The 14,318-nt window shown below is 34.0% G+C and overlaps 1 protein-coding gene across 7 annotated transcripts in view; it reads left to right on the plus strand.

Moving 5' to 3' along the window:
• The window catches only part of LOC149134420 (uncharacterized), a 48,332-nt gene extending 34,714 nt beyond the window's left edge, over positions 1–13,618 (plus strand). For 4 of the 7 annotated variants that reach the window (XM_089356548.1, XM_089356547.1, XM_089356544.1 and 1 more), the window contains exons 9-10: positions 4,113–4,244; positions 13,438–13,618. In XM_089356548.1, the coding sequence (XP_089212674.1) occupies positions 4,113–4,244; positions 13,438–13,530 (225 nt within the window). In that variant the 3' untranslated portion in view covers positions 13,531–13,618. Of the gene's footprint in view, positions 1–36; positions 1,127–4,112; positions 4,245–7,262; positions 7,303–13,437 lie in introns of those variants that run through there. The other 3 variants (XM_089356550.1, XM_089356551.1, XM_089356546.1) reach the window with 2 other exon arrangements.
• Positions 13,619–14,318: the final 700 nt, after the last annotated feature.

Raw genomic sequence — 14,318 nt, forward strand, 5'->3', positions numbered from 1 at the left:
TCAGAAAACTAAGTGAAATCTCATTTTTTTTTTTAGAATACCTCAATGGATTATGAGAAATCGAGAGCTATAAACTATAAACGTGGTTTTCAGCTTCATGCAGAATATGTATAGACATATTACCAACTATTAAACTGAGACAACACTTAAATGATTGTTACCTAGTCTACTTCACTTAACTCCAATATCTGTAAATGTGGTCCCTTCATAAGTTTTGACAGATGGTCTAAAATGTAATTTGTGTTCAGTAACTGTACCATGCTGAATATGTCTGAAATGATGGTTATGTGGATTTTATGTGATCAGTGGATTTTCAGACAACTGAGTAGCGACCCGCTATAACAAACAAATTCTGCTCAGTCTAAATAAAATAACAAACTGACTGTACATATAAGTACAAATATTTGTCAGGACTGGTGGGGTTTTGTTTCAACATTGCGTAAAATAGTGCAGAAATGAATTTTAAATAAATATTTATTATTTATATTCGTTTCAACGAGCTCAAACCATATTTTTGGTTTATCCTTTCGATGTCGATAAAGTGTATTTTCTTTTTGACAGATAAGACTTATTTGAAAACACACACACACACACACACACACACACACACACACACACACACACACACACACACACATAAACAATCCAAAATGTAACTACATTTGGATTGTTGATGATTTGTTTCTTTCGTCTTATTTCTTGGACTTTCTTCTGTCACTTATTTCTGAAATAGAGCTTTGCTCGAAACGTAAAACACCCCTTCTTTCCTTCCCTAAACCTTCTTATCAAAGCTTTGCATGTACTTATTTATATACATCCATACTAGCAGGCCTCTCGGCTTTTCTGCCCGGTCTGTGCGGTTTTGAAATGTATTCCTAAGGCACATACGGGAATCTATTGTAATGCCCATTTACCTTACAATAAAAATGTTAAAATGTATAAAAATATTGCATAACATAATTTTAACTATATGTTTAAAGTATCTGAATATAGAAAGTAATCTTAATATATAAAATACCCTGTCTGTGTGTGTCCTCAGTGCACGCTCAAACTACAATCCTGATTATTTTTTTTTTTTAGAAATATGTTTTTTAGTAAAAATAAATAATATTGCTTTATATATAAAGATTCACGTCTTCAAAACGTTTTCTGAACTCCCTGTCTTTTGCGTCCTGACGTGGTAACTAAGCTTGAACTTTCTGTATTTGGCGTCCTAACCAGCTATTTGTACACACATGTAGGTATACATCATTTCAGTTGTGACGATTTCTGATAATTTTAAAATTTATTTTTGTATGAGAAAAAATATTCCATACAGAGATAGACACCTTTTTCTTGATTTTTCCAATATTTATTTCGGGCAATTTTTGAACAGGTCGCCTTATTAATACTTGATATTCAGTTGTCATGATTGCTGATACAAAAAAACTTTCTAAACGTACTTCCATTTTTTTTATATTCTTCTCGGTGGCATAACTACAGATTTCTAATCACCCGAGTCTGGATGCTCATAACTTTCAGAAAAATGGATATTTGTAAATGGAATTTTCTACGAATATGTGTTATATCATGAACAATCAGAACGTACAATCTGTTGGGAGAAAATGTTTTAGGAAGATGCGGTAGATCATTTTTGGAAAATTGACCGGAGTTCACTACAATTCGCTTAACTTTTAGGAAAATGAATATTTGTTAATGAAACTGTCTATAAATACACCTCGGTCTATACATATTCTAAGCATATAGGAAGTTTTGGAGAAAACAATTGGGGTTTATCTTTGAGAACTGTTCCCCACTTGGGGATGTTTCGGAAAATGTCGTCCATATTTGTTTCATTTTCTCCGCTTTGTGCATTTCTGCGTCCGTAGATTTCTACTGAAGCAACAGGCAATGAAAGCAAATAAAATACGTGTGTGTGTGTGTGTGTGTGTGTGTGTGTGTGTGTGTGTGTGTGTGTGTGTGTGTGTGTGTGTGTGTGTGTGTGTGTGTGTGTGTGTGTGTGTGTGTGTGTGTGTGTGTGTGTGTATGTGTGTGTGTGTGTGTGTGTTTGTAATGAATTTCAAATGGTACTTTCATGTGAAATAAAAAAATTCGATGACGCAGTTTCTGCATATGCCAAAAACCATGTTCTCAAAATTTTAAATCAACCCCACCCCACTGCAATTTTTTTAACTTTAACTTGTTTTCGATTTTGTTTTGTAATCTACGTGGAAAAAATATGGGGATTAAGAATATGGAAAATACAATTAATTTCAATTTTTTTTTTTTTATGTGAAAACTCCAAAATTGATTCCTTCACCCCTCGTCACTCCATCCCGCTATCTAAAAGTGCAAATGAACGGCTTGTGTGTTTGTTTGTGCGCGTGCGAATGAACAGAGGAAATACACCGAAATATTACTTATATACCTGTTGTATAAATTGGTTTTGCTTTAAATAAGATGGGGAACAATGTAGGATTCAGGACGTCACTCATCATAACACAAGATTTAACTGACTTGGGTTCTAGTAGTTCACCCGTGACTTATACCCATGATTTAACGGTGTTGTGAAAATACCTAATGAATCCTGTGGACTTTTCCGGATACCTTAGCGTATAAATGGACACATCAAATGTAGAGTGTTAAAGAATCATGAAAGACTGTTACAAATTGAGTTGTATTTCTCTGCAATTATCTTGAACTTGTGTCCGGCTGCAAATATCGTATCCGTTGTACCGCGATGTAAACGAAAGACTCTTTGTGACACAGGAAGAATTTCTAGTTCAGCATGATCTGGCAACCGATTGAGAAGTACCCTTGCTAAGATCTTTTCAGAAACTAAGCATCACGGAAATTCTATCGTAGTCATCAATGCCTTTGTGTCCTTATATCAATTTTGTGGGAATTCGTCTGTGTTCTACGCTGGGAAATATGATAGATAAATTGAAATATGCGCAGTTTACGGTGATGTTTCTTTATTCGAAAGAACTATACGGGAGGGATTCGAAAGGTTCCTAGCTGGAGATTGTAGCCTTATTGATAAAGAGCGATCAGACCGAGCATCCACTACAGGTGATGACCAAATCAAGTCATTAATTGAGAATAAACCACATCGCAGAACCCGAGAATTGGCAGAAAGCCTCAACCTATCAAAATCCGTCATTCATGAGCGCCTGGTGAAGCTTGGACACACAAATCGCTACGATGTTTGGGTACCACATGAGTTGAGTGAAAAGAACCTTTTGGATCGTATTTCCATCTGTGATTCGCTTTATAAACGGAATGAAAACGCCCCTTTTTTAAAGCAAATTGTGACAGTTGATGAGAAATGGATTATCTACCGAAATGTTCAGAGAAAGCGATTCTGCAGTAAGCGACATGAGCCACCCTTAGCCACCTCAAAAGTGGGTCTTCACCCTAAAAAAGTCTTGCTTTGTGTCTGGTGGGATTGGAAAGGAATTCTGTACTATGAGCGTCTCCCAAGTAACCAGACAATTAATTCTGAGAAATACTGCACACAACTGGGCGAGTTAAAAGCAGCAATTCAAGAGAAACTTCCAGAATTTGCCAACAGGAATGGTGTTGTTTTCCAACATGATAATGCAAGACCGCACTTTTCTTTGGGAACTAGACAAAAATTGCTGCAGCTCGGCTAGGATGTGTTACCCCACCCTTCATATTCAGCAGATATTGTTCCTTCGGATTTCCACTTATTCAGGTCTCGGCAGAATAGTCCTAATGGTAAAAATTTCAATTCCTTGGATGACATAAAAAGATACCTTGATGAATTCTTTGCCATAAAACCACCTCAATTCTGGGAAGAGGGAATTTACAAGTTAAAGGAAACACGGAGACGCATTGTGCAACAAAAGATTCATATTTGATTGATTAAAAATGTAATAGCAAGTATTTATTGACCCTTTCCTTTTTTTTTTTAAATCGGCAAGAACTTTCCGGACAACCCAATAACTAAACATAAAGCAAGCTTTCATATGTAAATATTAACGCTTGTTTTTATGTTCAGTTATAATTTTACACTAATTTGATACGTTATCCTATACATTATATTTTTGAAGGTACATGTATGGTGTCAAAGTTTTCTTAAATCGTTTTTATATTGCAATCATTTGCAGCTTGAATTCAGTGCTTCTTACAATGTACAAAAAATACACTCAATTACTGGAGACTTACTGGCCATAAAGAACATATATCCTTATTTTGTTAATTACGAAAGCATTGGGAGATTTTTTAATCAGATATCGTTGGTAAGTAAAGATTTCATGCATCCTTTATCCCACAATTCTTTAAGAAAGGTTAATGTGGCTCTAAAATATACTTGTAAATTACTTTGTCTTTTATAGATACCGCATTTCTATCACAAACTTCGTAATACAATTTTGGATAATTGTGAATGATAGAAGTGTTATTAAGAATGGTTTCAAATTTTGCCAGAAGGGTAGCTATTTTTTGTGTGGTCGGGAGATGAGTCGATTACATCAACCCCAATGTTTCACTGGTACTTAATTTATCGAATTCGAGAGGATGAAAGGCAAAGCTGACTTCCACGGAATTTGAACTCAGAACGTGAAGACGGACGAAATACCGCTAAGCATTTTGCCCGGCATGCTTAACGAGTCTGCCAGCTAGTAGTTTCAAGTGTTATTAAGAATAACATTTAATCATTAAAAGGAAAATTTTTAAATGAAATTTCTTCTGGGCACGACTGAAGTTATCTATAGTAACATATTTAAAAAAGAAATACCTGGAATATTGTTTATCAAGACAATCATCTTTAAGTATATAATATATCAAAAAACGTGCATTGTAATCTCGTCTTCAGTTAGATTGTTGCACGTTGTTAACTACAGATAACCCTATGGAACTCATATTCATAACTATAACTAACTTCTTGATCTTATTAACCGATGAATAGTTGTTAGGTGACTCATTTTACGTTTTAAGCACTGAAAAAAAACTACCGTTTTATTAAGATGTATCTGAGTAGCAATATTTGTAACAATATGGTCTCTCTGTGTATATACAGACAATATTTTTTTTCTATTGCTGGTTTCCCAACTTCATGGTTTTAAAATATATTCTACTAAATTATATACTAGGATTTCCTATTTCATTTCCATCTCTATGGTCGTGTTTGCTTCCTCGTAATTTATCAACACAGCTACACTGATATTTCTCTTGAACCTTTATGCCTTTTATCCATAAATAATGTAGTAAGCATTACAATTATTATCATTAGTAATACTCTTGACTTGCGGAAGCAACGTTTTCTCAAGCACGAGAGAAAACGTTTATCATGTTTCAATTTTATCAAATCCCCTCAATGTCATGTGTATGGCTAATGAAATAGTAAGAGACTATAAATTTGGTGTACAATATTGTTTTAGAACATTTTTGGGACATTGACATTTTACACAACATAAATTAGCACGTATTTTTTAAAATATATTCCTTGAAATATGCTTATATATCACGAACTGTATAGTACTTCCTGTTTACTTGTATAATTACTGCTAATTGTGTGAGACGTTCAAGTGGTATAATATTTCCGAATATTCTTAGTTTAATCCTTCTACTACTGAAAAGTTTAGAATATTTTCGTCATTAATGCAATGTTCGATTCGCTACACAAATATTCAAAATAACCTGGATGTTAATAATCCAATAATTCATCGCCAACAACTACATTCTCGTTTACCTCCGGGTATTCAAAATTATTTTCATTATTTTTCCGAATTCTAATGTGGCAAGATTGCAGAATAACTAGCACGCCAAAAAAAATTACATAGCATTTCATCCGACATCACAATCTGAGTTCAAATTTCACCAAGTTTGACTTTGCCATTTATATCATGAGAGTGGATAAAATAAATACTATTTGAGCAATACTGTCGACGTAATCGATTATACCTCTCCTCAGAATTTCAAGTCTTGTGTCTATAATAGAAATTATGTTTTATTCAAATTCTACAGTGTGGTATTGCACCTTCATATTGTGAACCTCTGAAAATTATTTTGACACTAAAGTACCCATGTCGTTTAGTGTAGTTACAGTTTTGGCAGAAAACTTTACTGAGTGTAAGCATTCTAGAAAATTTATGTATATACACAGAATTAAAATATGATACAGTTGTACCATCCCGGATGAAAATATCATTTGTTATATATATTAAAAAGGAATTTCTTTGCAGAGATTTTACCTGTGTGATGAGTTGTAGTGAAAAAATATATCATAAATGAAGGAAAATGCACACAGTTTATACATTTTTACTACGTTTTAAAGGACAGAATATTATGATTGTTTCCCGATTTCACGTTTCCCTGATCTTGATATTGAAATTAATGAAAATATTGCTATTTTGCATTTTCCTAAGAAATATTTAGTCGATGGTGCTTGTATAAGTGTTTGTTTCTAAATGAACCAGCATTTAGAAAAAAATCTAACTGGAGGTAATAGTATTCATTTTTTATTATTATGTTGTGCAATTGCGGGAGGGAAGGCATAACAAAATCTCCACATATTTTATTTCGATACTATAACTCCTACGCTTATATAATTATTTCTCTCCCGAAGTATTGCAACCTATAATAAAGTTTACACGTCACAAAAAAGGGAAATTACCTAACCTGCCTCAAAGTATAACAAACGACAGTTACCTCCCCTTAGACATTTTTTCTGCAGGATGATTAATATAAGCAACACGATTTTCTTAGGAATATATGAAATTAGAATTTTTTCTTCTTTTAATACATATTTCTCACTAAATATATTAGTACATATATACACGTATTTGTGTATACTCATGTATGTATGTGTATATATATATATATATATATATATATATATATATGCCGGCCCCCTGATAATTAATCGATATTAATTAATATATTAATATATGACTAATTACCAGATCTTATAATATATATATATATATATATATATATATATATATATGTGTGTGTGTGTGTGTGTGTGTGTGTGTGTGTGTATTATAAGATCTGGTAATTAGTCATATATTAATATATTAATTAATATCGATTAATTATCAGGGGGCCGGCATATATATATATATATATATATATATATATATATATATATACACATACATACATGAGTATACACAATAAATATCTAATATCTGTTGAATTTCATTATCATTTCCATCGACAAAGTTCTCTCCTTCTGTCGCATGCAGTTTTAGAAAAAAAATACCCTGTGTAAAAAAAAAACCCCAAAAACACGTGTGTGATTTATTTATAAACAGCTAAAAGAAGACACATTTCAGAGTAGTACGGACAATACTGGTAAGTCATTCAGTTATTTCCCTTGAATATTTTTTTGTTTTCTTTTTTTAACTCCCTAAATTGAAGATTACCGGGTTAGGGTTAGTGTTACGGTTACAGTTTTAGGGTCAGGGTTAGGGTTTTAGGGTTAGGGTTTAGGGTTATGGTTTAGGGTTAGTGTTAGGGTTAAGTAATCGTGCAGATGTTAATCCGCAAAATTACCGAAATGTGAAAACTACTGACCCTGCCATCTATTATAACTTGATGCAAAATGGTGCATCAACATCTTCTACCCAATCTGTTAGAATTCTGGCAAAAATGTGTAGCAACAGATCGCCAGCAATTGCTCCATCAGAAATTGCCGTCCTAGCTCCTGCGAAAAGGGATTACCCTGCTATGTATAATCAGGGCAATGCAAAAAGTTGTTTGCACATATCATTTGTATAGCCAATTAGACGGATGAAATTTACGTACGATTAATAATGTTACGCAAAACAGCCTTCAAACTTGCCCTTTTAATTTCATCGTCTTTTGAATTACGAACATATTTACATCATAAGTGTATTTTCGTTGTAAGTCTTTCTTTTTTAGTTGATTTTCAGCTAGCAAGACTTATCATAGATGGCGTAATAAGTCACACCTGGACAACGTCGGGTTATACTGCTAGTATATATATGTCTGTGTGTGTGTGTGTGTGTGTGTGTGTGTGTGTGTGTGTGTGTGTATTATTCAAAAGAGTTCCAACTCTGTCTGTTTTTTATGTTTTATTTATATTCTTATAAAATTAATGTGGGATATAGAATATGGAATATATAATATAAATAGTGAAATGAAATGAAGTATTGAATGTCTTATTGAATAAATGAAATATCGAGTATTGAAATTATAAGGACTAGTATACTTTCCTGCTTTCTAGCAATCATCAAAGTCCCGTCTGACAGATGTATTTTAACAGTTAAAACACATCTGTCAGAAGGGACCTTGATGATTGCTAAAAAGCAGGAAAGTATACTAGTCCTTATAATTTCAATACTCAATATTTCATATATTCAATAAGACATTCAATACTTCATTTCATTTCACTATTTATATTATATATTCCATATTCTATATTCCATATTCTATATCCCACATTAATTTTATAAGAATATAAATGCAACATAAAAACAGAGTTGGAACTCTTTTGAATAATATATTCCTCTATACACTATCATACAAACCCCTTTTTGTATATTTATATATATATATATATATATATATATATATATATATATATACATACATATTTTTATACACAAATGTGTGTAAATATATATATATATATATATATATATATATATATATATATATATATATATATATATATATATATATATATATATATGAAATATTAATAACTCTATTTCTGAAAACCAGTGGATAGATTCCACTGAAATTAGATAAATAACCTTCGAGCAGATAGTCAGCAGCGCCGCCTGGCTAAGGCTTGGCTACTCTGCATTGACAAGGGGCAACACCCTGAAACTAGTCTAGTCTGCAGATGCCAAACCAGCAGGGGGACACTGCTGACCTCCCCTGTTCGAAGGTTATAAAGGACACAGGTTTCGTGTGTCACATAGCTAGCTAGAGGCGATGGCTTCTTGGAGCTAATTCACGGCAGCTTTCGTCCTAATTTTGGGACTGCCATGTTGGCTTGGCGATAACTATTAATTTCCAGTACCGCTGCCGTAGTCTCCTTTAGAGAGACTTAGAAATATTAATAACTCTATTTCTGAAAACCAGTGGATAGATTCCACTGAAATTAGATAAATAACCTTCGAGCAGATAGTCAGCAGCGCCGCCTGGCTAAGGCTTGGCTACTCTGCATTGACAAGGGGCAACACCCTGAAACTAGTCTAGTCTGCAGATGCCAAACCAGCAGGGGGACACTGCTGACCTCCCCTGTTCGAAGGTTATAAAGGACACAGGTTTCGTGTGTCACATAGCTAGCTAGAGGCGATGGCTTCTTGGAGCTAATTCACGGCAGCTTTCGTCCTAATTTTGGGACTGCCATGTTGGCTTGGCGATAACTATTAATTTCCAGTACCGCTGCCGTAGTCTCCTTTAGAGAGACTTAGAAATATTAATAACTCTATTTCTGAAAACCAGTGAATAGATTCCACTGAAATTAGATAAATAACCTTCGAGCAGATAGTCAGCAGCGCCGCCTGGCTAAGGCTTGGCTACTCTGCATTGACAAGGGGCAACACCCTGAAACTAGTCTAGTCTGCAGATGCCAAACCAGCAGGGGGACACTGCTGACCTCCCCTGTTCGAAGGTTATAAAGGACACAGGTTTCGTGTGTCACATAGCTAGCTAGAGGCGATGGCTTCTTGGAGCTAATTCACGGCAGCTTTCGTCCTAATTTTGGGACTGCCATGTTGGCTTGGCGATAACTATTAATTTCCAGTACCGCTGCCGTAGTCTCCTTTAGAGAGACTTAGAAATATTAATAACTCTATTTCTGAAAACCAGTGGATAGATTCCACTGAAATTAGATAAATAACCTTCGAGCAGATAGTCAGCAGCGCCGCCTGGCTAAGGCTTGGCTACTCTGCATTGACAAGGGGCAACACCCTGAAACTAGTCTAGTCTGCAGATGCCAAACCAGCAGGGGGACACTGCTGACCTCCCCTGTTCGAAGGTTATAAAGGACACAGGTTTCGTGTGTCACATAGCTAGCTAGAGGCGATGGCTTCTTGGAGCTAATTCACGGCAGCTTTCGTCCTAATTTTGGGACTGCCATGTTGGCTTGGCGATAACTATTAATTTCCAGTACCGCTGCCGTAGTCTCCTTTAGAGAGACTTAGAAATATTAATAACTCTATTTCTGAAAACCAGTGGATAGATTCCACTGAAATTAGATAAATAACCTTCGAGCAGATAGTCAGCAGCGCCGCCTGGCTAAGGCTTGGCTACTCTGCATTGACAAGGGGCAACACCCTGAAACTAGTCTAGTCTGCAGATGCCAAACCAGCAGGGGGACACTGCTGACCTCCCCTGTTCGAAGGTTATAAAGGACACAGGTTTCGTGTGTCACATAGCTAGCTAGAGGCGATGGCTTCTTGGAGCTAATTCACGGCAGCTTTCGTCCTAATTTTGGGACTGCCATGTTGGCTTGGCGATAACTATTAATTTCCAGTACCGCTGCCGTAGTCTCCTTTAGAGAGACTTAGAAATATTAATAACTCTATTTCTGAAAACCAGTGGATAGATTCCACTGAAATTAGATAAATAACCTTCGAGCAGATAGTCAGCAGCGCCGCCTGGCTAAGGCTTGGCTACTCTGCATTGACAAGGGGCAACACCCTGAAACTAGTCTAGTCTGCAGATGCCAAACCAGCAGGGGGACACTGCTGACCTCCCCTGTTCGAAGGTTATAAAGGACACAGGTTTCGTGTGTCACATAGCTAGCTAGAGGCGATGGCTTCTTGGAGCTAATTCACGGCAGCTTTCGTCCTAATTTTGGGACTGCCATGTTGGCTTGGCGATAACTATTAATTTCCAGTACCGCTGCCGTAGTCTCCTTTAGAGAGACTTAGAAATATTAATAACTATATATATATATATATATATATATTTAAAAGAGTTCCAACTCTGTCTGCTTTTTATGTTTTATTTATATTCTTATAAAATTAATGTGAGATTTAGAATATGGAATATATGATATAATATAAATAGTAAAATGAAATGAAGTATTGACTGTCTTATTGAATATATGAAATATTGAGTATTAAATATAGAGAATTAAATATATAAAGGCTGGAACACTTTTAAATAATATATTCCTCTACACATGATCATACAAAACCCTTTCTTGTATATTTTTTTATATTTATTTTTTATATTTATTTTTATTCATATATATATATATATATACATACATACATACATGAGAGACAGATATTCTCCGTATAGAATAAACTTTTTAGTGCTCAATAGATTTAGACTTGAGCAGCTAGAGGAGTAAATGTGAAGATAATCAAGGTAGAGAAATCGATTTACATAAAAAATATTATATGCATTTAATAGAAAATATGTGCATATATTTACACATATATAAGCAGGATAGATGTAAACACAGAGTAACAGAGAAACACACAGTGTGTGTGTGTATATACATATGTGTATATATATGTATATACTTAATTAAGTATATACTTAATTAAGTATATACTTAATTATATATACAATTATAAAACAATTTGTAAAATTTACCTAAAAGTTTTTTTTTTCATTTCCCCACTTGCTCCCTGATAAAATCACTTTTGATTTTACTCTCTATTATTATTACGATAATATCTTAATATATGTGTGTGTGTGCATATATACACACTTTTTAATCGCAGTTTATTTAATTATGTTATTCTATTATATTTTTTTATCGATTTTATTCTTATGTATAAAATCTTTTACTTCCCTCTGCTACTTTGGTTTTGTGGTTTATGCTGTACTTCCTATATGTGGTCATTTTGGGTTGTGGCTTCTTGAGTCGATGACCTAATGGTTTTATTCTGCAATTAATTTATATATGTATATATATATATATATATATATATATATATACATATATATATATATATATATATATATATATATATATATATATATATATACATGTATGCATATAAATTCTTTTCTTCTTTTGTCCTTTTCCTCGTTTCATTCATTTGACTGCGGTCATGCTCAGGCACCGCTTTTAATCGAACAAATCGTCTCCTGGACTTATTCTTTGTAATTCTAGTTCTTATGTTATTGGAGTCTTTTGCTGACTCGCTAAATTACGGGGTTATAAACACAGCGAGTTGCCCACGGCGCCCCACGGTGGGACTGATACTAGAACCTTCTGGTTGGGAAGAAGCTTCTTACCAAACAGCCACTTGATTCGGATTCCGTCTTACTTCAAATTTCAAAATTCCAAGGCGCCTGATAAGAAAGACCACCCTACGGGATCATCCAAATTAAAGTGTTTCGAGTAATACACATAACTTGCAATAAGCGTGTTGATTGTCCTTACTTCCGGCTGTCAATTCTCTCGTACACACACACACACACACACACACACACACACACACACACATACACACACGTTCATTTAACATTTATATATATGTGATGTGAAAGATGATATCTTAGAAATAAAGTTTTTACTATTTAATTTTCTACATATATTTGTGTATGTGTGTCTGTGGGTGAAGCTACCAACTAAATAGTATTTACAATAAACATTTGCTTTTTTTTATTTTGAGCAAAACATTTGAATTCTGTAGTTCTGCTTTCAAACGTGTCTGGTTATCATCCATTTTCTCTCCATCTTTTTTTCCCGACGTAGCCGATGAGGCACACATTGCATTGTATTATAACTTAGATGTTGGGCGAAGTACTGAATAAAAAACGTAGATGAATGAAATGTAACATATGATCTATATCGCATACTTTTCAAAATCATTTAAATCTTGATAATTTTTGTGAGAATGCTGTCTGTTTTTCAATGCATAGTTTGTTTTATTATGTTAGGTATTATCTATTCTGCCGAGGTCGACTTTGCTTTTCATCCTGTCTGGGTCGATAAATTGAGTACTAGTGAAACACCAGAGTCGATGTAATCGACTAGTTCCTTCTCCACAAGTTTCAGACCTTGTACCTATAGTAGAAAAGATTATGTTAGATGTTATCAAAACGATAATTTTCACATATGGATAAGAATATTTATGTAAAGAACTGAAATTAAAGTGTTTTATGAAGAAAAGCATAGGTGATTTTGCAATGAATATGAGAATAACTATATCCATCAATAAATGATCTGTCTACACCATACATCAACTACGAATTAGTAAGTTTTAAACTGTAGCCATTAATACCACGACATATAGATGTACATAAATATATTAGATTTTAAATTTGTATGTATATAGATATCTACGCACACACGTACGCAGACACACACACACACACACACACACACACACACATACACACACACACAAACATGCACACATAGACACGCACGAACAAGCACATAAATATTGGATTTGTTATAATCTGAATGGAAATATTATAATTACATGCCACCTACAAATTTGTACGAAATATTTATTCCACTGTATTTTTCTTTAGCTGAAAAAACCCCATCCCGGAACGTTCGGTGCTGAACGCTTTGTGTATGATTCCACTACAATACGTAAAGTGCTTCCTGACGTAAGTGCATAAACATTTTTTGTTTTTCTTTTTCAATTTTTGTCTGTGACATTTGTTGATTGATAAAGTATGTCTTATTTTGAATAATATATTCATTTAGGTGAATTTTACACGATTTCTTGCAAAGTATTCTTGAATAGTTCTTTTTTGAATTTCTGTCTTTATCGCATGCCTCATCATCTCCAGGATAAGCAATTTATGATACGTATTTACGTCTGCTCTGTACTTACTTTGTTTATTTCGTGGAGAAAATTCCTCTGCAACAACATCAGCTATAACGTATCCCTCGGGCTTTAAAACTAAATACAAATTAGGAATTATACCCCTTGTCTTGGACCAAGACATGGGTCATGAGTGACGTAATAAGTGACGTAATAATATATCGATCTATTCAAGTGATCTCATATAACGATGGTGGATTATCTAATTTATAACGATGTGAATCGCCAGTTTATAACGGTTTTGACTTGGAAGAGATAATAAATATGATTATTTCTTGAGTATGAATCGATGGTGATAAACCCGTCACTTATAACTTAATTATAAGTATTTCACACCATACATAAATCTTAACTCATGCTGCGTAAATGTTGTGAACTATACATACCGAGACGCTAAACGTGCATGTACGATAAAGATAATAAAGTTCGCTCTTTTTCTCCGCTATAATAACATTTTCATAGTAACGGAAATAAATTTCAACAACAGGTTAAAGAAAATGAAGGAAAAGAAATAATTTACTAAATAAGTTTATTTGCGGACATTTAATATTTACAGTACACTTTTATAAGTCAAAAGAA

This window comes from Octopus bimaculoides, chromosome 8, assembly GCF_046866305.1.
Source record: "Octopus bimaculoides isolate indiv1 chromosome 8, ASM4686630v1, whole genome shotgun sequence".
Lineage (NCBI taxonomy): Eukaryota > Metazoa > Mollusca > Cephalopoda > Octopoda > Octopodidae > Octopus > Octopus bimaculoides.